General features: G+C 44.9%; 1 protein-coding gene across 2 annotated transcripts in view; it reads right to left on the bottom strand.

Moving 5' to 3' along the window:
• The window catches only part of adamts13 (ADAM metallopeptidase with thrombospondin type 1 motif, 13), a 55417-nt gene that overhangs the window by 23699 nt on the left and 7363 nt on the right, over positions 1-24355 (bottom strand). For both annotated transcript variants that reach the window (XM_056246698.1, XM_056246697.1), the window contains exons 13-19: positions 24097-24160; positions 17298-17424; positions 17071-17219; positions 16809-16929; positions 16632-16712; positions 1044-1225; positions 777-927 (exon numbers count right to left, since the gene is read on the bottom strand). In XM_056246698.1, the coding sequence (XP_056102673.1) occupies positions 777-927; positions 1044-1225; positions 16632-16712; positions 16809-16929; positions 17071-17219; positions 17298-17424; positions 24097-24160 (875 nt within the window). The remainder of the gene's footprint in view (positions 1-776; positions 928-1043; positions 1226-16631; positions 16713-16808; positions 16930-17070; positions 17220-17297; positions 17425-24096; positions 24161-24355) is intronic.

Here is a 24355-nt window from a genome sequence, read left to right as displayed (position 1 = left end):
CTCCCTTATCAGGTAGGACCTACCGAGACTTTTTCCCATGTGTGGCACTTCCCGGTCGGAAAGTCCATGTGATGTATTCTCCACATGTTAACCTCCCTTCGCGCAGGATGTGATCTCCGTAGTATTCTTTTTTCCAAATAGTAAAAAGAGTGCTTTCCCCAGCGCTATAATCTCTGGTCTGCACAGCTGTAAGTTAAAAAAAAAACAAGAAGAAAAGAGAAAAGTTCAAGAAATGGCTGAAGTGAACGGACCTCGTGGTACGGGGGATGATGTTGCTTATGTAGGGCGATGGGAAGGTTAGGATGTTGTGAGTGCACTTGTTTCCTGGCACGCAGTAGTTTGCCAACATCTGCACCTCCATAAACCTCGTAACACGGTTCAGCTGGTTGTGACTTTTTCCCTTGGGACCCCTAGTGTCAGTACATCAACACAACATTGAAGTGACTGACAGATAAGGAACGTCTTGGTTACAGTTGTAACCTTCGTTCCCTGATGGAGGGAACGAGACGTTGTGTCCCTCCTGCCACAACGCTAAACTATCCGCTGAAATGACCAGGACACTGTCTCGGCTCCTCAGCACAAACTTGAATGAGTGGATGCACGCCATCTCAGGTGAGTGGCATAAGCAAATTCCACTCGCCAATTTTCATTGGCCTTTTCTCAAAGTATCAGAGGTGTTTGGGGCTCCCAAGTGCGACTCCTAGTGTCGGACATCCACACAACGTTTCGTTCCCTCTATCAGAGAATGGATGTTACAACAGTAACCAAGACGTTACCTGTACCGCAGGTTACTGAGCAGGTAGATATGACAGTGGACCATCTGCCCTGAACAGCTCTCTCCACTGAAACAGCATCAAATGAGTAGAACTGGTATGTGATGTTTGGACTGGTGAGGTCTCCATACTCTTGCCCATATTTCCGAAACACCTAAAAAATGTGCAAATCGTTACAAGTAAAAATGAATACTGAACATTGACATTCATAAAGTCATAAACGATGAACGTGCAGAAACAAAGAAAGATGATAATTCAGATGCTGCACACCTGTATGTGGATCTTGTCTGTGACTGGTCCAGAAATAGTGAGCTCTTCAGTTTGAGGTTGGTGGTCAGGTGCGAGGTAGAGGTTATAGATTATGGGGCTCTTCTCCAGAGGTGAGGGATATGTGATGCTTAGCCCTGGGCTTCCATCTCCAGACACCACATATTTATCATTTAATAACACCGCTGCGGGAAGGAGGGACATTTCTTTCATATAGTCTTTGAACTGTATTGATTATTTGGTTGGACATTATACTGTATTATAGGCATCAGTGTGTCTATCAATGTATCAAATGCAAGAAAAGACAATACTTACAGATAGATACATTAAAAATTGGCATTTTTTTAAAAGACATTTATTAAGCATTTGTTAATCTAAATAAATAAATCAACATTCAACAAGAAAACATTATATTTAACAAAAAGTGACAATAAAGATGTAATATTAGAAAATATTTCTGTTTCACATAAATGCTGTCCTTTCTTATTCATCAAAGAATCCTGAACAAAAATGTTTCAACGAATATATTAAGCATTTGTTTTCGACGTTGATAATAAATGTTTCTTGAGCACCAAATCAGCATATTAGAATAATTTCTAAAGGAACATGTGACACTGAGTAAATTGTAATATTTGTAATAATGTTTCAAAATATTACTGTTTTACCGTATTTTTAAAAACATAAATGCATATATCTGATGTTGGTGAACATCAGATATATTTTTTAAAAATGCAAAAAAAAAACAACAACAACAATTCCAAACCTTTGAATGGGAGTGTATATGAAGTCAATCCCCTTTTCTAACTTGGAATAGCCTTGGCTAATGCTTGTAACAAGAGTGTTCAAGGATTTAGTGCTAATTAGTTCTATAAATTCTAAACTATTTAATCATGAAATATCCAGCTAAATTTCATTCTCTCAGATACTCACATTCCATCATACAATACAATTTCAACACCAAACTGTGTAAATGTAGGTGTACACACAGAGTGTGCACATATTTCTTGACATGTAGCCCCTACGATAACATGAAGGAATTCCCCAGAATATTCTCAACCAATCGCACACAGGAACTTGGATATAGACTCGGCCAATCAATGACTTGAAGGCGGGTGCACGGGTCAATGAGAGGAGGGCGGATCGAGAAGAAAAAAGTGAAACAACGGGGAGGATGGCGGTGTCCGAAGAGGTCCCATGCTGACGGAGATTTCGGTATGATAATTCAGTAAATAACAGTTTAGCTCTTAGTTATTGCGTGTGCTACATGTTTTGATCTGAGCTACGGAACAGTTACGGTTTGAGTGGCGTGTGTAAGGGCGGAAGACTCCACGTCATCTGTACTGAAGATTCGTCCGTCGTCATATCAACAAGTATAGTTCGCATAGTGCGAGGCAAACGTTCTCGCTAGGTAGTGCAAAGTGTTGATTATTTAGATATTCTAGCTCGTCGCCAACGTTGGAAACTGGTCTCGCAAGGGAAGGAAGACAACCAGCCAGTTCACTGCTACTGCTACAGACGTGTATGTGGCTTATCTCTCCTGCTCTCCCTCCATCGCTCACGCCATTGTTACACGGTGCGGTTGATGAGTATTGGCTACCCTGCCACACATGACTCCACCATTGTCACGTGATAGCAACGCCCTCATGATGGACATGTTCTGTTAATTGGTGTACGGTCGGCACATACGTAACGTGGACAATCCGAACCAAAAGTAACATTGAACTGAGGTTGGTCATGGAGTGTTGTTAAGTGTATGGTACGAAACTGTTTCTGAGTTTACCATTGTCCTGAAAATTACTGTTGTGTGAATTACATTCACAAGTATATACTGCTGTTATTTGCATATGAGGTTTATCTGCAGTGTATTTAGATAGCCTACATGCTGATGTTTGTTAAGTATAGGCTAAAACTTTCAAAGTGTTGTTGAGCCACTCTGGTGAAGTGGGTGTTAATACAAGGGTTTAAACATTTTATGATGGTTACAGGTTGATAGGGAAACAATTCCTATACATTTTACATTTGATTTATAAAAACATATATTTCTTTTATTTATTTATTTTCTTTGTAACTATTTTACTCAGTATTAGAATACTCTTACTTAGAATAATAAATAACCACTCATTTCTCAACTTTTATACTATTGCTTTTACTGTGAAGTGTTTCCATCTTCCCTGAAGTAGGGGTGTCTCATCCTCGGTCTGTAAAGTATAGTAGATAGGGGGAATACCAGTTACTTCACACACACTGACAGTTAGGCTACTGATATTCTGCACTTTAGGTCTCCACCGTGACATGTCCAAATCCTAAAGCCTAAGCTATTGTGCTTTACTGAGCAGGCAGAGTAGCCACGAGATTAATAGGCCTGGGGGTTAGGGACTTAGATCCTCTGATTTCCAGCCATTCAGGGAAGAGTGATTTACCCCAACTAAGCGGACGTAGGTCCCGTCCGCTACATATTGGCCGTTATTGGAACAGGATCAACTTTTTGTAGCTTTATAGTTTATGCTCCATGGCTGAGATGGAAGAGTTAAGGAAGCAATTTAAGGATCTCCAGGAAACAGTTACAGCTCAGACAGCTAGGCTGGGGGAACAAGCGGCACTTCTTGATCAGGCCAGACAAGATCAGAGGGAGGCTCTGTTGATGGCTAAGACTGTAATCGAACAGCAGGCCAAGTCCTCCGCGTCTTTGTATATTCCAAGAGAGAGAAAATGTTCCGATTTCACCGGTAGCCCAGCCCAAGGTGAACCATGCGTTGAGGAGTGGATAGCATCCATGAAGTCTAGTTTCAAGATAGCCAGGGTTCCAGAAGAAGATAAAATCGTTTTGCTCAGGCAGCACCTCAAGGGTGAGGCAAAACTGACAGTTAAGTTTCTGTTAAGTGAAGAAAATACTGATATCGCAAAAGTCTTTGAAGTTCTGGAGAAAACATATGGCGACAAGGTCCCTGTTGGTGCTCGCCTTAGAGAGTTTTATGACAGGAAACAAGGCCCAGGGGAAAAGATACGTGCCTACGCTTATGATCTTCAGGAGAAACTGCGTAAGCTGAAACAGCGAGACCCGGAGCGAGTTCAAGATCCAGACAAAATGCTGAAAGAACAATTTGTACTTGGGCTAAGAGATGACTTCTTACGGCGTGAAACGAAGAGACAGGAGAAAGCGCAACCAACGCTGTCCTTCTTTGACCTGATGCAAGCTGCCATCACGTGGTCGGAAGAAGAAGAAGAGGCCCCTACAGCTGCCAGAGTACCAGTGCGAGGAGCAGTTAATGCAGCAGCTGCTGAAGGAGCCTCTTCTCCACTGACCCTGACATCACTATACGAAGCTATCCAAAACCTTGCTGCCCGCCAGGAGGAACTGTACAAAGCAGTTCATGGAAGGGAGCAGGCTGCAACGCCCACTAGACCTGCTAGACCACCTCTAAGAGACGACGAAGGGCGACTCATTTGCTATTCCTGCAATAAACCTGGTCATACGAGCCGCACGTGTCGGCAGAGTAAACCGGCCGAGCATAGAGCAAGGATGGCAGCCGTTGCTACAACAGAGAGTCAAGCCGAAAATGACACACAAAGCCCTAGTGGTTTGGTTTCAGCTGGCATTAAAGCTGTCACCCAGACCAGCGAGAGGGACTCAGCAACTTCTAGTGGTGCATTTGGGGAGTGCTTCACAATTGATGTTCGGATAGATGGTGTAAAGACCAGCTGCCTATTAGACACTGGTTCCGAGGTCACTACCATTCCAGAGAGTTATTTCAGGGAACATTTCCAGGGGACCGAGTGCTGTCTGTCACCAGCTAAATGGGTTCGTCTAACAGCGGCTAATGGCCTTGAAATTCCAGTGGTCGGGTGTCTGGAGGCGGATATTGAGTGTGTGGGCAGGCTGTTGAAGGGTCGCTGTGTTTTTGTGCTGAAGGACAGTTGCAGCGGCAAGAAGGAAAGGGGAAAACCGCCCGGCATTCTGGGAATGAACGTAATCGGAGAGCTCAAGGGCTTCCTGACGGATTTCAAGGGTTTTAAGAAGCTGGACCGAGGTACTCCACAGCCAGGCCATGCCAGCCTACGCCGTATACTGGCCACCATGGAAGAGGAAGAACGGTGTGTGTTCTGGCCCAGGCTGCTGAGGGGAAGGTCCCAGTGCGCATACTCAACTCAAGTGAGAAGACCATCACATTGTTCCCAAGATGCAGAGTGGCAGAGTTGAGTAAACCCGATGTGATCGTACCAAGGGAAGTAGTGTCCGTAGAAGAGGTGAATGGAGAAGTGTACGTGAGGAAGGTCAGCCGTGGAGAGGTCGAGTCAGTAGAGGGGGATGGACCACTGTCTGTTCCGGTACACGCAAATCTAGAGGGTCTGACGCCACCTTGGGTGCAAAAGCTGGACAATCTTCTCAAGAAACACCGGGATGTGTTCTCAGAACATAAAAGCGATTTTGGGTACACCACCACGGTGACTCACCGTATTCAGACTCGAGATGCAAGGCTGATTAAGCAAAGGCACCGGCGTATACCTCCACACATATTTCAAGAGTTTAAGAAACACGTGCAGGACTTGGTCGCACAGGGGGTACTCGAAGAAAGCTGCAGCCCGTGGGCCTCCCCTGCAGTAATTGTCATTAAGCCAGACCAATCTGTACGGTTCTGTTGCGATTACCGTAAGCTAAACAGTGTCACGTTGAAGGACGCCTACCCGCTTCCGAGGGTTGAGGAGTCTTTGGAGGCCCTTGGAAAGGCGAAGCTCTTCTCGTCGCTAGATTTGACAGCAGGCTATTTTCAGGTGGCTGTTCATGAAGACGATCAGGAGAAAACGGCTGTTACCACCCCGTTTGGCCTATATCAGTGGACTAGAATGCCGTTTGGTCTTTGCAATGCCCCTGCCTCATTTCAGAGGCTAATGGAGGTAGTCCTAGGCGATCTGGCTTTTGACGTGTTACTGATATACCTGGATGATGTACTGGTCTTTTCCAGCAATTTTGATAGCCACTGTGAGAAACTAGACGTAGTATTCACTCGTCTGAAGGAACATGGGCTCAAGCTTAAACCGAGCAAGTGTTTCCTGCTAAAGTCAGAATTCAAATTCTTGGGCCATATTGTTTCTGCGGAGGGTGTCCACGTGGACATGGAAAAGGTCAAAGCACTCCGTGACTGGCCGGTGCCCAGGAGTACAAAAGATGTGCGGCAAGTGGTGGGGTTTATGTCATATTAAAGGCGTTTCGTCCCGAACTTCGCCCAGTTAGCAAAGCCTTTACATTCTCTAATGGGAAAGGGCAAGAAAGAGAGTGGAGGCCAGTCTGTTCCCTTTGTGTGGGGTAGAGAATGTCAAGAGGCCTTTGATAAGCTAAGGGAGCACCTTATGTCATCTCCGGTACTTGCGTACCCTGACTTTTCACTTCCGTTCACCCTTACCACCGATGGGAGCCTTCTTGGGTTGGGGGCAGTGCTCAGCCAGCGGCAAGAAGGAGTGGAGCGCGTGGTCGCCTTTGCTAGTCGAGGCCTCCAGGGTTCTGAGCGGAATGACAAAAACTACAGTGCATTTAAGCTCGAGTTACTAGCCCTTAAATGGGGAATAACAGAAAAATTCCGGGATTTCTTAATGTACTCTAGATTTGTGGTGGTGACCGATCATAATCCTCTGCGCTATCTCGAAACAGCTAACCTCGGGGCGGTGGAGCAGAGGTGGGTCGCCCAGTTAGCGGAATATGATTTTGAAGTGCATTATAAGCCGGGGAGGGAGAACACAAATGCGGACGTGCTGTCTCGGCTCCCTCGAGCACAGGAGCCTGAGGTCAGCGACACTGATAAAGACTTTTTGGTCATTCAGGCTGAGGAAGTGCATGCCTCTCTATGGCCTGGACAGAAGACAAATGCAAGAAAGCCTAGTGTGCAGGTGGCGTCACAAGCCGCTGTTACAGCGAAGGTTACTGGATATAGCTGGGAGGATCTTCAGCAACTTCAGGCAGAGGATCCTGTCGTGGGCCCTATAGCAAGGGCAACGAAATGTAACGCATGGCCCAATAAGAACCAGTTACGGGAAATGGCTCCAGGAAAAAAAAAACTGGCATCACAACGGGATCGACTGAGCATCCGTCATGGTGTCCTATTTCGTAGCATTCATGACCCCAGAGATGGTGAGGAGGTACACCAGTTGGTATTACCAGAGGCTCTGCGGAAACATGTGTTCAGTATGGAACATGAGCATGGGGGTCATTTTAGTCAGAAGGGTACACTTGCACGTATGACGCACAGTTTTTACTGGCCCTCAATGAGCAGAGACGCACATGAGTGGGTGAAGCAGTGTAAGCGCTGTGCACTTGCCAAAGACGTATTTCCAGCTATCCGAGCCCCATTGACATGCACTAATGTGACCACACCTCTGGAGGTACTGGCCATGGATTACACCCATATCACCCTCAGGGCAACGCTCAATGCGAGCGATTCAATAGAACGATGCATGATATGCTCCGAACTTTGACGCCAGAGAGGAAACGAAATTGGAAGGAGTATCTTCCTGAGCTTGTAATGGCTTATAACAATCATGTTCACTCCTCAACGGGATACTCCCCGTTGTATCTCCTCTTCGGGCGAGATGCACGACTGCCTCAGGACATTCTGGGGGGAAGAGACTTGGAGCCCAGTGACATTGACAACCTCGATGATTGGGTCCTCGACCACCACGAGAGGCTGAAAGTGGCAGCAGAGGCTGCTGGGGACGCAAACGGCTCTATGATCGAAAGTCACGCGCTGCACTTGTCAGATCGGGGGATCGAGTACTGCTAAGGAATCATCGACCAAGGGGAAGGAACAAGATCCAAGACAAGTGGGAGCCAGAGCCATATTTAGTTGTTAATCAGAATCACCCCGACTTACCTGTCTTCACAGTCAGGCCTGAAACTGGGGGGCCGTCAAAAGTAGTGCACCGAAATCAGATGAAGCATTGCACCTTTCAGACACCTAGTAGAGAAGCAGTTGCTCCCAGGCACAAGAGAGCTGCATCTGGTTCAGACACTGACTCTGTAGGGTTAGTTTGCATTCCTCGTACCCTTCACAATGCACCAGCACCTGGCGAGAGTATGGGGGCTAGTCAAGGGGAGCTGCGGGATGTTGAGCCAGAGGCAGTCTTGTGTGGTAGCCTGGGGGAGGTATCCGATCATGAAAGTGGGGGAGCCTCTGATGCTAGCTCTGGGGAGGGGTCTGTTATGGGGAGTTTAGTTGAGGATGCAGATAACTCAGAGTCAGATAATGAGTCTGTAATAGTGAGACGCCCACAGAGGAATACTAGGGGTCAGTTACCTGTTAGATATCGGGAGGGGTATGTTCTGAAGTGAGCTTCTTTTCCTTTGTTATGTGATTTTGTTTTACACTAACAAAAGTCTAAAAGAGATGAATGCATGGGTACTTCTGTTCTGGATGTATTGATTTTACATTGTATAAAAAAAAAAAAGAACATGCACTGTGGTTTAGTGAGGGACTCAAACAGTGAAGTCTATGATGTGGCAGGGTTTGGAAGGGGGGAATGTAGGTGTACACACAGAGTGTGCTCATATTTCTTGACATGTAGCCCCTACGATAACATGAAGGAATTCCCCAGAATATTCTCAACCAATCGCACACAGGAACTTGGATATAGACTCGGCCAATCAATGACTTGAAGGCGGGTGCACGGGTCAATGAGAGGAGGGCGGGTCGAGAAGAAAAAAGTGAAACAACGGGGAGGATGGCGGTGTCCGAAGAGGTCCCATGCTGACGGAGATTTCGGTATGATAATTCAGTAAATAACAGTTTAGCTCTTAGTTATTGCGTGTGCTACATGTTTTGATCTGAGCTACGGAACAGTTACGGTTTGAGTGGCGTGTGTAAGGGCGGAAGACTCCACGTCATCTGTACTGAAGATTCGTCCGTCGTCATATCAACAAGTATAGTTCGCATAGTGCGAGGCAAACGTTCTCGCTAGGTAGTGCAAAGTGTTGATTATTTAGATATTCTAGCTCGTCGCCAACGTTGGAAACTGGTCTCGCAAGGGAAGGAAGACAACCAGCCAGTTCACTGCTACTGCTACAGACGTGTATGTGGCTTATCTCTCCTGCTCTCCCTCCATCGCTCACGCCATTGTTACACGGTGCGGTTGATGAGTATTGGCTACCCTGCCACACATGACTCCACCATTGTCACGTGATAGCAACGCCCTCATGATGGACATGTTCTGTTAATTGGTGTACGGTCGGCACATACGTAACGTGGACAATCCGAACCAAAAGTAACATTGAACTGAGGTTGGTCATGGAGTGTTGTTAAGTGTATGGTACGAAACTGTTTCTGAGTTTACCATTGTCCTGAAAATTACTGTTGTGTGAATTACATTCACAAGTATATACTGCTGTTATTTGCATATGAGGTTTATCTGCAGTGTATTTAGATAGCCTACATGCTGATGTTTGTTAAGTATAGGCTAAAACTTTCAAAGTGTTGTTGAGCCACTCTGGTGAAGTGGGTGTTAATACAAGGGTTTAAACATTTTATGATGGTTACAGGTTGATAGGGAAACAATTCCTATACATTTTACATTTGATTTATAAAAACATATATTTCTTTTATTTATTTATTTTCTTTGTAACTATTTTACTCAGTATTAGAATACTCTTACTTAGAATAATAAATAACCACTCATTTCTCAACTTTTATACTATTGCTTTTACTGTGAAGTGTTTCCATCTTCCCTGAAGTAGGGGTGTCTCATCCTCGGTCTGTAAAGTATAGTAGATAGGGGGAATACCAGTTACTTCACACACACTGACAGTTAGGCTACTGATATTCTGCACTTTAGGTCTCCACCGTGACATGTCCAAATCCTAAAGCCTAAGCTATTGTGCTTTACTGAGCAGGCAGAGTAGCCACGAGATTAATAGGCCTGGGGGTTAGGGACTTAGATCCTCTGATTTCCAGCCATTCAGGGAAGAGTGATTTACCCCAACTAAGCGGACGTAGGTCCCGTCCGCTACATATTGGCCGTTATTGGAACAGGATCAACTTTTTGTAGCTTTATAGTTTATGCTCCATGGCTGAGATGGAAGAGTTAAGGAAGCAATTTAAGGATCTCCAGGAAACAGTTACAGCTCAGACAGCTAGGCTGGGGGAACAAGCGGCACTTCTTGATCAGGCCAGACAAGATCAGAGGGAGGCTCTGTTGATGGCTAAGACTGTAATCGAACAGCAGGCCAAGTCCTCCGCGTCTTTGTATATTCCAAGAGAGAGAAAATGTTCCGATTTCACCGGTAGCCCAGCCCAAGGTGAACCATGCGTTGAGGAGTGGATAGCATCCATGAAGTCTAGTTTCAAGATAGCCAGGGTTCCAGAAGAAGATAAAATCGTTTTGCTCAGGCAGCACCTCAAGGGTGAGGCAAAACTGACAGTTAAGTTTCTGTTAAGTGAAGAAAATACTGATATCGCAAAAGTCTTTGAAGTTCTGGAGAAAACATATGGCGACAAGGTCCCTGTTGGTGCTCGCCTTAGAGAGTTTTATGACAGGAAACAAGGCCCAGGGGAAAAGATACGTGCCTACGCTTATGATCTTCAGGAGAAACTGCGTAAGCTGAAACAGCGAGACCCGGAGCGAGTTCAAGATCCAGACAAAATGCTGAAAGAACAATTTGTACTTGGGCTAAGAGATGACTTCTTACGGCGTGAAACGAAGAGACAGGAGAAAGCGCAACCAACGCTGTCCTTCTTTGACCTGATGCAAGCTGCCATCACGTGGTCGGAAGAAGAAGAAGAGGCCCCTACAGCTGCCAGAGTACCAGTGCGAGGAGCAGTTAATGCAGCAGCTGCTGAAGGAGCCTCTTCTCCACTGACCCTGACATCACTATACGAAGCTATCCAAAACCTTGCTGCCCGCCAGGAGGAACTGTACAAAGCAGTTCATGGAAGGGAGCAGGCTGCAACGCCCACTAGACCTGCTAGACCACCTCTAAGAGACGACGAAGGGCGACTCATTTGCTATTCCTGCAATAAACCTGGTCATACGAGCCGCACGTGTCGGCAGAGTAAACCGGCCGAGCATAGAGCAAGGATGGCAGCCGTTGCTACAACAGAGAGTCAAGCCGAAAATGACACACAAAGCCCTAGTGGTTTGGTTTCAGCTGGCATTAAAGCTGTCACCCAGACCAGCGAGAGGGACTCAGCAACTTCTAGTGGTGCATTTGGGGAGTGCTTCACAATTGATGTTCGGATAGATGGTGTAAAGACCAGCTGCCTATTAGACACTGGTTCCGAGGTCACTACCATTCCAGAGAGTTATTTCAGGGAACATTTCCAGGGGACCGAGTGCTGTCTGTCACCAGCTAAATGGGTTCGTCTAACAGCGGCTAATGGCCTTGAAATTCCAGTGGTCGGGTGTCTGGAGGCGGATATTGAGTGTGTGGGCAGGCTGTTGAAGGGTCGCTGTGTTTTTGTGCTGAAGGACAGTTGCAGCGGCAAGAAGGAAAGGGGAAAACCGCCCGGCATTCTGGGAATGAACGTAATCGGAGAGCTCAAGGGCTTCCTGACGGATTTCAAGGGTTTTAAGAAGCTGGACCGAGGTACTCCACAGCCAGGCCATGCCAGCCTACGCCGTATACTGGCCACCATGGAAGAGGAAGAACGGTGTGTGTTCTGGCCCAGGCTGCTGAGGGGAAGGTCCCAGTGCGCATACTCAACTCAAGTGAGAAGACCATCACATTGTTCCCAAGATGCAGAGTGGCAGAGTTGAGTAAACCCGATGTGATCGTACCAAGGGAAGTAGTGTCCGTAGAAGAGGTGAATGGAGAAGTGTACGTGAGGAAGGTCAGCCGTGGAGAGGTCGAGTCAGTAGAGGGGGATGGACCACTGTCTGTTCCGGTACACGCAAATCTAGAGGGTCTGACGCCACCTTGGGTGCAAAAGCTGGACAATCTTCTCAAGAAACACCGGGATGTGTTCTCAGAACATAAAAGCGATTTTGGGTACACCACCACGGTGACTCACCGTATTCAGACTCGAGATGCAAGGCTGATTAAGCAAAGGCACCGGCGTATACCTCCACACATATTTCAAGAGTTTAAGAAACACGTGCAGGACTTGGTCGCACAGGGGGTACTCGAAGAAAGCTGCAGCCCGTGGGCCTCCCCTGCAGTAATTGTCATTAAGCCAGACCAATCTGTACGGTTCTGTTGCGATTACCGTAAGCTAAACAGTGTCACGTTGAAGGACGCCTACCCGCTTCCGAGGGTTGAGGAGTCTTTGGAGGCCCTTGGAAAGGCGAAGCTCTTCTCGTCGCTAGATTTGACAGCAGGCTATTTTCAGGTGGCTGTTCATGAAGACGATCAGGAGAAAACGGCTGTTACCACCCCGTTTGGCCTATATCAGTGGACTAGAATGCCGTTTGGTCTTTGCAATGCCCCTGCCTCATTTCAGAGGCTAATGGAGGTAGTCCTAGGCGATCTGGCTTTTGACGTGTTACTGATATACCTGGATGATGTACTGGTCTTTTCCAGCAATTTTGATAGCCACTGTGAGAAACTAGACGTAGTATTCACTCGTCTGAAGGAACATGGGCTCAAGCTTAAACCGAGCAAGTGTTTCCTGCTAAAGTCAGAATTCAAATTCTTGGGCCATATTGTTTCTGCGGAGGGTGTCCACGTGGACATGGAAAAGGTCAAAGCACTCCGTGACTGGCCGGTGCCCAGGAGTACAAAAGATGTGCGGCAAGTGGTGGGGTTTATGTCATATTAAAGGCGTTTCGTCCCGAACTTCGCCCAGTTAGCAAAGCCTTTACATTCTCTAATGGGAAAGGGCAAGAAAGAGAGTGGAGGCCAGTCTGTTCCCTTTGTGTGGGGTAGAGAATGTCAAGAGGCCTTTGATAAGCTAAGGGAGCACCTTATGTCATCTCCGGTACTTGCGTACCCTGACTTTTCACTTCCGTTCACCCTTACCACCGATGGGAGCCTTCTTGGGTTGGGGGCAGTGCTCAGCCAGCGGCAAGAAGGAGTGGAGCGCGTGGTCGCCTTTGCTAGTCGAGGCCTCCAGGGTTCTGAGCGGAATGACAAAAACTACAGTGCATTTAAGCTCGAGTTACTAGCCCTTAAATGGGGAATAACAGAAAAATTCCGGGATTTCTTAATGTACTCTAGATTTGTGGTGGTGACCGATCATAATCCTCTGCGCTATCTAGAAACAGCTAACCTCGGGGCGGTGGAGCAGAGGTGGGTCGCCCAGTTAGCGGAATATGATTTTGAAGTGCATTATAAGCCGGGGAGGGAGAACACAAATGCGGACGTGCTGTCTCGGCTCCCTCGAGCACAGGAGCCTGAGGTCAGCGACACTGATAAAGACTTTTTGGTCATTCAGGCTGAGGAAGTGCATGCCTCTCTATGGCCTGGACAGAAGACAAATGCAAGAAAGCCTAGTGTGCAGGTGGCGTCACAAGCCGCTGTTACAGCGAAGGTTACTGGATATAGCTGGGAGGATCTTCAGCAACTTCAGGCAGAGGATCCTGTCGTGGGCCCTATAGCAAGGGCAACGAAATGTAACGCATGGCCCAATAAGAACCAGTTACGGGAAATGGCTCCAGGAAAAAAAAAACTGGCATCACAACGGGATCGACTGAGCATCCGTCATGGTGTCCTATTTCGTAGCATTCATGACCCCAGAGATGGTGAGGAGGTACACCAGTTGGTATTACCAGAGGCTCTGCGGAAACATGTGTTCAGTATGGAACATGAGCATGGGGGTCATTTTAGTCAGAAGGGTACACTTGCACGTATGACGCACAGTTTTTACTGGCCCTCAATGAGCAGAGACGCACATGAGTGGGTGAAGCAGTGTAAGCGCTGTGCACTTGCCAAAGACGTATTTCCAGCTATCCGAGCCCCATTGACATGCACTAATGTGACCACACCTCTGGAGGTACTGGCCATGGATTACACCCATATCACCCTCAGGGCAACGCTCAATGCGAGCGATTCAATAGAACGATGCATGATATGCTCCGAACTTTGACGCCAGAGAGGAAACGAAATTGGAAGGAGTATCTTCCTGAGCTTGTAATGGCTTATAACAATCATGTTCACTCCTCAACGGGATACTCCCCGTTGTATCTCCTCTTCGGGCGAGATGCACGACTGCCTCAGGACATTCTGGGGGGAAGAGACTTGGAGCCCAGTGACATTGACAACCTCGATGATTGGGTCCTCGACCACCACGAGAGGCTGAAAGTGGCAGCAGAGGCTGCTGGGGACGCAAACGGCTCTATGATCGAAAGTCACGCGCTGCACTTGTCAGATCGGGGGATCGAGTACTGCTAAGGAATCATCGACCAAGGGGAAGGAACAAGATCCAAGACAAGTGGGAGCCAGAGCCATATTTAGTTGTTAATCAGAATCACCCCGACTTACCTGTCTTCACAGTCAGGCCTGAAACTGGGGGGCCGTCAAAAGTAGTGCACCGAAATCAGATGAAGCATTGCACCTTTCAGACACCTAGTAGAGAAGCAGTTGCTCCCAGGCACAAGAGAGCTGCATCTGGTTCAGACACTGACTCTGTAGGGTTAGTTTGCATTCCTCGTACCCTTCACAATGCACCAGCACCTGGCGAGAGTATGGGGGCTAGTCAAGGGGAGCTGCGGGATGTTGAGCCAGAGGCAGTCTTGTGTGGTAGCCTGGGGGAGGTATCCGATCATGAAAGTGGGGGAGCCTCTGATGCTAGCTCTGGGGAGGGGTCTGTTATGGGGAGTTTAGTTGAGGATGCAGATAACTCAGAGTCAGATAATGAGTCTGTAATAGTGAGACGCCCACAGAGGAATACTAGGGGTCAGTTACCTGTTAGATATCGGGAGGGGTATGTTCTGAAGTGAGCTTCTTTTCCTTTGTTATGTGATTTTGTTTTACACTAACAAAAGTCTAAAAGAGATGAATGCATGGGTACTTCTGTTCTGGATGTATTGATTTTACATTGTATAAAAAAAAAAAAGAACATGCACTGTGGTTTAGTGAGGGACTCAAACAGTGAAGTCTATGATGTGGCAGGGTTTGGAAGGGGGGAATGTAGGTGTACACACAGAGTGTGCTCATATTTCTTGACATGTAGCCCCTACGATAACATGAAGGAATTCCCCAGAATATTCTCAACCAATCGCACACAGGAACTTGGATATAGACTCGGCCAATCAATGACTTGAAGGCGGGTGCACGGGTCAATGAGAGGAGGGCGGGTCGAGAAAAATAAGTGAAACAACGGGGAGGATGGCGGCGTCCGAAGAGGTCCCATGCTGACGGAGATTTCGGTATGATAATTCAGTAAATAACAGTTTAGCTCTTAGTTATTGCGTGTGCTACATGTTTTGATCTGAGCTACGGAACAGTTACGGTTTGAGTGGCGTGTGTAAGGGCGGAAGACTCCACGTCATCTGTACTGAAGATTTGTCCGTCGTCATATCAACAAGTATAGTTCGCATAGTGCGAGGCAAACGTTCTCGCTAGGTAGTGCAAAGTGTTGATTATTTAGATATTCTAGCTCGTCGCCAACGTTGGAAACTGGTCTCGCAAGGGAAGGAAGACAACCAGCCAGTTCACTGCTACTGCTACAGACGTGTATGTGGCTTATCTCTCCTGCTCTCCCTCCATCGCTCACGCCATTGTTACACGGTGCGGTTGATGAGTATTGGCTACCCTGCCACACATGACTCCACCATTGTCACGTGATAGCAACGCCCTCGTGATGGACATGTTCTGTTAATTGGTGTACGGTCGGCACATACGTAACGTGGACAATCCGAACCAAAAGGAACATTGAACTGAGGTTGGTCATGGAGTGTTGTTAAGTGTATGGTACGAAACTGTTTCTGAGTTTACCATTGTCCTGAAAATTACTGTTGTGTGAATTACATTCACAAGTATATACTGCTGTTATTTGCATATGAGGTTTATCTGCAGTGTATTTAGATAGCCTACATGCTGATGTTTGTTAAGTAGGCTAAAACTTTCAAAGTGTTGTTGAGCCACTCTGGTGAAGTGGGTGTTAATACAAGGGTTTAAACATTTTATGATGGTTACAGGTTGATAGGGAAACCATTCCTATACATTTTACATTTGATTTATAAATATATATATATATATATATTTTTTTTGTAACTATTTTACTCAGTATTAGAATACTCTTACTTAGAATAATAAATAACCACTCATTTCTCAACTTTTATACTATTGCTTTTACTGTGAAGTGTTTCCATCTTCCCTGAAGTAGGGGTGTCTCATCCTCGGTCTGTAAAGTATAGTAGATAGGGGGAATACCAGTTACTTCACACACACTGACAGTTAGGCTACTGATATTCTGCACTTTAGGTCTCCACCGTGACATGTCCAAATCCTAAAGCCTAAGCTATTGTGCTTTACTGAGCAGGCAGAGTAGCCACGAGATTAATAGGCCTGGGGGTTAGGGACTTAGATCCTCTGATTTCCAGCCATTCAGGGAAGAGTAATTAACCCCTACTAAGCGGACGTAGGTCCCGTCCGCTACATAAACAACAGTGTTTAGCCCTTCTTACAGGATTCACAACTGTATTCTGCTGTTGTGTAAACGTAGCTATACTCACCAAGGTGTGTAAAAACGGGCTTTGTGTTAATCACATGAACCTGAGAGGTGTTCATAGGAAGGGTGAGGAAAGTGACATACTCTTGAAAAGACAACAGACAAAAAGAGGTTATTGTGCATATGGGTAAGCAAATAACTGGACAAATTATGGATATTTCTGAAAATGACCCCTACCTACCTCCAGCCTCTCCACCTGAATAGCTGTTTGAGATTAACTGGCAGGTGGAGCCATTGCCCCCACACACCCCACACACATCCTCCAACTTCCCAGAATGCATAACTCCATCACAGCCAAACAGCTAACCAGGGAAGTAAACCATATGAAGAAATTATACTTGTTAAATATGCATTCACTGTCCAATTTGAAAGTCAAAGTGGACAGAAACATATTTCAGTTTTAAAATATGTAAACTTTGTTTACGTTATATGTGTGGCATTACCTGGCACTTTCCACCCAAACAGGCAGAAATGGAACCACGTGATACAGTGTTACCAGCTTCACACCGTGTCCCATCAATGAACTGAGACCCACGACTCACCATGAAGTCCTGCTCACGTGAGCGACACATCAGTTTACACTGAGCATCACCTGGAAGGGAGAGAAAGACATTAGAACAGAGAAAACAACAAAGGACAAATTCAACTGGAAGACCTTTACTAGGTTGACCTGAGGTGTAGCTGACGGCAGGGATCCAGGTGTAGACTGAGCTGGAGTCTGTAGACACTGAAAGAGGCTGCTGGTCTGTGGCTGAGCATTGCTGAGACATGAATTCCAGCTGAGTCGACTCACAGGGCTGTAACAAACAACGGCAAGCCAGGTATATCACCATGAATTTACTTGGTTTAATTTGTAACGTCATTTAAAGTTACGTCTTCAACTTTCTTGCACTAAAACAGTAGTAACATTTATCTTACAGTTTACATGAAAACTTTTCACCCTCTATCGGACCATTAAACAGGCTGTTTTTGCTACTGTACCTGTAACACTTATTAATGCAAATGGCCTCTGTTATTAAAGTTGTCATGAAATCAAAATTGACCCTATTTACTTTGTTAGCGCACATTACTAGTATTGTGGTGAACAATTAATCTGTTAATCTGAAAGTTAACACACATAAAAAAATTGTTTTTTGTGGTAATCTTTAATCAAAATCTGAAAATGTGCTTCTGCTCTGGAATGGCGTTCTTTCTCTGATGAAGTCAGTTTGATGGCTTGGGTTGAATATCCTTAGCCACGACAGATGGAGAGTAGTGTAGTTACAAATTTATTAAATGTTTAAATAGGTTCCAATACAATAGTATTTGAACTGTACAGTGTTTTTCCATTTTGAGGCATAGATGATGAGATTTAAAGAGCAATCCTGCTTGCTGACATTAACCTTTTGTCACTTCTCAAAGTACAGCTGGGCCTTTGTCTCTATGATAATGTTAAGGTTTGAGTGATCTAATCAGGTTGATTGGATCACCATCTATACATGACACTGTTATGTTGATGAGATCAGGAAATCTCTGCAAACGAGCCGACTCATTTACACGCCCCCTTTATGTAATTGATCCCACCCAGTTGAAATCTAAACTACAATGTAAGATTCCCTTAGTTTAGACTTGACGATGATTGCAGCTATCGACAGCTTGTGTTCTCAATAAAGAATCCTGCTGAAGATATCACCAAGTCTCCTGGTCTTCGCTTCTGAGTTTCCTACTCTTTAGAAGAAAAAAATTCACAACAGGAGCTAAGCTAAAATAAAAGCCCACTCTCTATTCAATATTCCGTTTTACTTGGAAATACGTCACAACACTGAAGTAAAGTCAATTGCAACTTCCGGTTCACAGGGACTTTAAGGTGCAGTCACACTACACTTTGTTTCATTTCCATTTGTCCACACTTACGCTACTTTCTTCTAGGTCAGGGTTCCCCAAACTGGGGTTTGTTAACCCTGGAGAGAACCACAGGAATAGGGCTGCAACGATTAGTCGACGTTGTCGACAACGTCGACAATAAATATTTGTCGACAAATATCTTTGTTGTCGAGTAGTCGTTTGATCTCACGTGTCTTAATGTAAGGGCCTGCAATATCGCGATTTGACCGCTACGGCGCTGTAGCGCTAGAGTGTAGTGCAGCCCTTACAAATGCTATTGCGGTAGGAGAAAACACAGTATGACAGTGCAAACGAATCCGAACTAGCAAGGTTTAGGTTTGGGAAAGTTTCACAAAACTTCAAATCAAGAATGCTGTCGTGTGCAATACATGCAAGGCGGAACTTGCTTTTCACGGGAGCACAACATGCATGCTGGAGTGCAAGAGGAAATATCCCGGCAAAAGAGGAGCCGGTGAGAAGTGAGTGTTCTCCAGCTGGAGCTTAACGTTACTAACCAGCGGTAAATCTCTCTTTATAAGAGAATGCAATACTACTAATAATAGTAATAATATTATCAATAGTAATATAATTACAGTAATGTGATGACTTATTTTGCATAGAATAAAGCTTGATCGAGCTTAGGAGTCAGGGCTGTTTTTATTATTGTAACACTATTAGTATATTAGGTATTATTATAGTCTTATCACTTGCCTGTATTTTGTTCAATAATCATGAAGACTTACAAAACGAGATGTTATATCCTTCCTATGATATAGGAAGAATATCATGGCAGTTACTTTATCATACTATAAATTAAAAGGTGAATGAGAACGTCTCTGTCAGCTCAATTGTCATGTAAAAAAAGATTGTAATTTTATAATTATAATAATTGTTTGCAGATTAATATTTTACCATTCTTTGTGTCCTGAAGTAAATGTCCCTTTTTCTGTTTCAGTTCTAAGAAAAGCAGTGGGCCTATTAAACAATGCTTAGAGAGCATTTGTGTGTGATTTGAGTTGGACCGAAATCTGAAAACTTAAAGAGAATGACCTGTTTAGTTGGCTCAAAGTTCATTAAAACAACTATTTCAAAAGCTGAAGTGATTTTATTTTTTTATATTATAGTTAGAATATGTATAACTCAATGTTTTAACTAATTGGAAAAGCTGAATAATCGTTCCAAACTTACTGATTAGTCTGCGAAATAATCGATGATTAGTCGATTAATCGTTCTAATAATCGTTAGATTAATCGATTATCAAAATAATCGTTTGTTGCAGCCCTAATATGCTAAAGCTATATGTAGCAGGCATAGCTGCCTAGTTTAATTTTAGTAACAACCTGAGTACTAACTGAATGGTAATCACCTAATTAGATCCAGGTGCGCTATAGGTGCGTGAGTGTGTATAAGGAAGGTTTCTGTGTTGTTGGGAAGCGTGTAGGCTGCTGCAAACTTTGACACCGTCTTTCCGAGCTGTTCCCGTATGGGGATCCTTGAGCTGAGCCGCACATCATTTGGTATGCATCCCGGGCTGTGTTTATCAATCGTGGCTTGACGTTGGGAGGGCTGATTTGCTAATAATCAGTTGAAGAGGCCAAGAGCTGGTAATGTCGGCATGATTACAGCGAGCCGATTGGGACCGTGACCTGGCTTCCCCTTCCTTTTTGGTCTTTGTCTTCGTTGTCTTGAGCACTTCTGTTGCGCGTTGCCGCGACGTTCCGTCTTGCCTCGCCTCATTTGCGCCTGCTTGACTAGCCCACATCAAGTGAACTTGACGCCAGGAGATTGTGAGACTCGAGTATTACTCCGTGTGGCCATTGGCCACCTCCGCACTGTTTAAACTGAAAGGCCGTTTGTGGGGTTCGTATGGTATAGTTAGATTGTTGTGTGAATGAACTCATAAGATGATGCGAGTTGTTTGAGTGCGTTCGTTTATTGTGTGTGTGTGTGTGTGTGTGTGTGTGTTCTCGTGAGAAATAAGTATTGATGTTTGCGTGATCTTATGGAGTGAGTCGTTTGTGTGTGTATATTGTTCATTAGGGATGTAACGATTCACTCATCTCACGATGCGATACGATTCACGATACTGGTTTCACGATACGATTTTCTCACGATTTTTTTAACAAATGAGATTTAAGACAAAAGTGTCCCTTTTATTATTTCTCAGACAAAATGCTGCACATTTCTTTTTAATTTAGAATATATTTGTCAAATAATAAAACTACATTAAAAAAATTCCCTTCAAGGTTGTTTCAACTCAGTCTTTCTGTCTGTTTGGTCAAGAGGCTGGACACTGGTACCTTCGCACACTATGTAAAAGACTGTGTAAAATTAGTAGTACCAGATTGACAGGGGTTTTACATTGTAATAAAGGCAAGATTCTAATTTTGTTATAATTTGTATCATTACACTAGTAAGAGTAAAAAAAAAACACATTTAGAGAAAGAGATAGTAAAATAAATACAACACCTGGTTGCCACGGAAACACTGATGCACCTTGTGATCTCCGTGGCTCTCGCAATTGTAGTATTAATGACTTTTACATGAAAACGGAGGTGACTGGTGTTACTCACGGTGGTGATTATTATTAGTCTACGGAAAGTCAAAATGCCGCCACACCTCCGATTTGAATGAGTCAACGTCAACATCTACGCTTGCCGTCGCCAAAGCCATGTCTACTGTTTGACGGCACGTGCACACCAGTCTATGGCACACACTGGTGCGGCGCGAGCGGAGCAAACCGAGCGTTTTCAGTTCATTCCTATGGAAGTTGAGCTTGGCTCACACAAGATCAAGTTCCATGAATGAAGTGAAAACACTCGCTAGCTTCACGCCAGTGTGTGCTCGCTGCTATTGTGCTATTGTAAAGCGAGGTTCACAACTTCACAGTAGGCTATAGTAAACGCGCCCTGCGGTTTAAAACGTGTATCGCGATTCGTTTAACATTTCAACCGACTTGAATCGTCACACATTTTTATCGATTTTCAACCGGTTGCGAGTGAATCGTTACATCCCTATTGTTCATGGATCAGGTGTAATGTGATTTTGTATCTGATATTTTTTTGCTTTTGTATTTTGAAACAAATTCAAATTGTATTTTGTACAAACGGATATTGAGACAGAGCCTGCAGCACCATGGAGAGCTCCCACTCAGGAACAGTTCTCCTGATGACTGGCAAAGAGCGACGGGCACCGTTCATAAATCTGCAGATTAGAGGGTGCTGCCCGACTGTAGAGCCCTCAAAGCCCACATGAAAGTCAGAAATTGCCCATTACACCACCCTTCAAACACTTGCCACTTACAACCATATAAGGACCGTGTAGAAACGGCCCTGGCATTCTGTATAGTACCAATCACACGTGGCGAAAGCCCCAGTGTGCTTAGGTTCGTCCTCTCACGGGCCAGGCCCAGAGAGCCACCCTGTCCGGGTGTGAGTGATAAATCCCCCCATTCGCTTGGGACAATAGGTCTGTACGGAGGGGGAGGCGCCACGGCTGGGCATATAACAGAAGGATTATCTCCGCCAGCCATGGTGCTTTGGGCCACCTGGGTGCTATCAGAATGAGAGACAGGCCCTGCTCTCTCACCCTGGCCAGTGTGGGAATTATCAGGCCTAGGGGAAGAAAAGCATACGGCAGCACTTCGGGCCATGGGTGGGCCAGTGCATCTACCCCGAGGGGAGCGTCCACGTCCTTTAGCGAGAAGAATGGGTGGAACGGAATGGAATGGAACCGACCGGTTCATCGACGAATGGGAGGTTTCCCGCGAAGATGTCATCTTCGGGGAATGCAGGATTGGGCTGGTCAGTCCAGTTGAGGGACGTTGCCGCCCGGGAAGCCCCTGATATCGCATCGTCGTCACCGTGTCCCCCATCCGAGTCAGAAAGGCCGAGCTCAACGCTTTGTGTCGCGGCAACTTTCAGACGGCGCCGTAGGAGTTTCTTCGGCAGCATAAGGCAATGGCTGCAATTCTCCGGGTTCTCCAAAGCCTCTTCTGTGTGCTCGAGGCCCAAGCAGACCAAGCTGAATGGGTGAAAGTCTTTCGCCGCGATCAGCGCACCACACGTGGCCGGGCAGGCCCGTGAAAGGCTGTTTCTGGGAGAAGCGGCAGATTTGGAAAGCGACATACCGCGAAAAATGAAATCTGTGGCGGGCCGCCGTGGAAAAGGGGAGTAGGTGAAAAAATAAGAAGAGCGTGGGCGGCTCAGGATACAAACACAGCTAAACTGGCTGAATAAACGACTGTCACGTCTGGCGGAGGCTAATCTAGCGATATGTCCTCCTGAAGACACACAACTGAGCAGCCTAAAATCCAACCGAGGTGTATTCGTGCAGAGATCGCGAGAAGCGAATGTCAACTGGAGAACAGCAGCGCTTGCAGGCATTATATGCCCTCAGGTAATGGGGTGGGGCCTTATATAGTATATATAGTACTATACAGTTTTCTCTGTCGTTTGTTGTGAATGTAATGGTTGCTGTTGGTCCTGTTTCTCTTGCGCTCTGTGTTCTTTGTTGCCGTTCTGTTTCTTTCATTAAACTTCTGCAAATAAATCCACGTCTCTGCCTGCCTTCTCTCGTCCCGCATGTTACATAAATTGTTCATTTGTTCAGTCTTAATTCATGTCAGCATATTCATATCTAATATTAATTTATACAAAAAGTAAAAAAATGTATTAGCGTATGGAGAAATAATTTACATAATTATTCTAATAAATGACACCTATAGATGCTTACAGTTCCATCATTTCGAAGTAAAAGTTAAAAAATGTTTTGGTTAAATGCCTGAAATAAAGTCTGTAGTTAACACAAGCTCAAGATATTTTCATGTTTTATTCTATGACATAAAATACATCATTAATACTCTGCTCGTGCTTTTATAGGCTATAACAAATGTCAAAATGGGACTACAGAGGTTTTCAGGAAAATCACGGCAAGCAAGAAAACTCATCTATTCATTAGTACGCTTTCATACCGTCATTGTGTTGACAATCAGACTCTTGCAAGAGTTATTGGAAGATTAGTGATGTGCATTGAATTCATGCAAAAGTGGCTTAGTTCGTTTATAGCTTAACTTTAGTTTTTTACTTCTGCCAATTGTATTTAGGCTTCAAAGTAATCTACATATTAATCAAATGACCATTGTTGTTGTGTTAATTTGTGAAGATTATCTTGATGAACAAAATGTGCAAGAATTAAAAACTTTTGTTCACACTTATTTTCTACAACAATCCAAAAGCCAAATGAAGAAATCCTATTTTTTTTCTTCGAGGGAACCAGGGTGATGCTAACTTCCAGGTTGGCATACAACATTTTGTCATCCTTGCAGTGGTCCATTGCACTAACTAATGTAAACAACTTCAACATTAATGTAAAGTGTTAGAAAATCATTGAAAAATTAAGTAAAATAATAGAGGAAACCTGTTTAACAATGCTCATACATCTACACGGAAAGAATAAATGCTATTTAGCAAAGAATAAAACAAAAGGAAAGACAGAAATGCTGGCCAGCGCACAGATATCACTGCAGCCTCATGGCAATGTATAGATGTAACCCTTAATTTGACTAACATGACCTACAGAGGCCCAAAGTAAACAGTAGCTATTACCTGCCGATTACAAAGTTCAGCTTCTAAGTCCTGTCCTTTACAGAGGGAACCACCAAAGGCTGGCCTGAAACACAGAAACATCACTCTGAATACATATATCAGTCTGGGATCTAATATAAACCACAGCAAAAACTCATGCATAAATAAATGCACATTCATAATACTGTCATGTTGGATACTGCATACTAGCCTACTACACACCAAATTTAGTTTTTTTTTTTAGTTTTGTTTAGTTCCTTTATTGTCCAAAAGTTTATAG

The sequence above is a fragment of the Rhinichthys klamathensis genome, unplaced genomic scaffold, assembly GCF_029890125.1.
Source record: "Rhinichthys klamathensis goyatoka isolate OS25496 unplaced genomic scaffold, OSU_Roscu_1.1 h1tg000040l_1, whole genome shotgun sequence".
Taxonomy (NCBI): Eukaryota; Metazoa; Chordata; class Actinopteri; order Cypriniformes; family Leuciscidae; genus Rhinichthys; species Rhinichthys klamathensis.
Note: the sequence above shows the minus strand (reverse complement) of the source record. Positions and strands in the feature narration are given on the sequence as shown.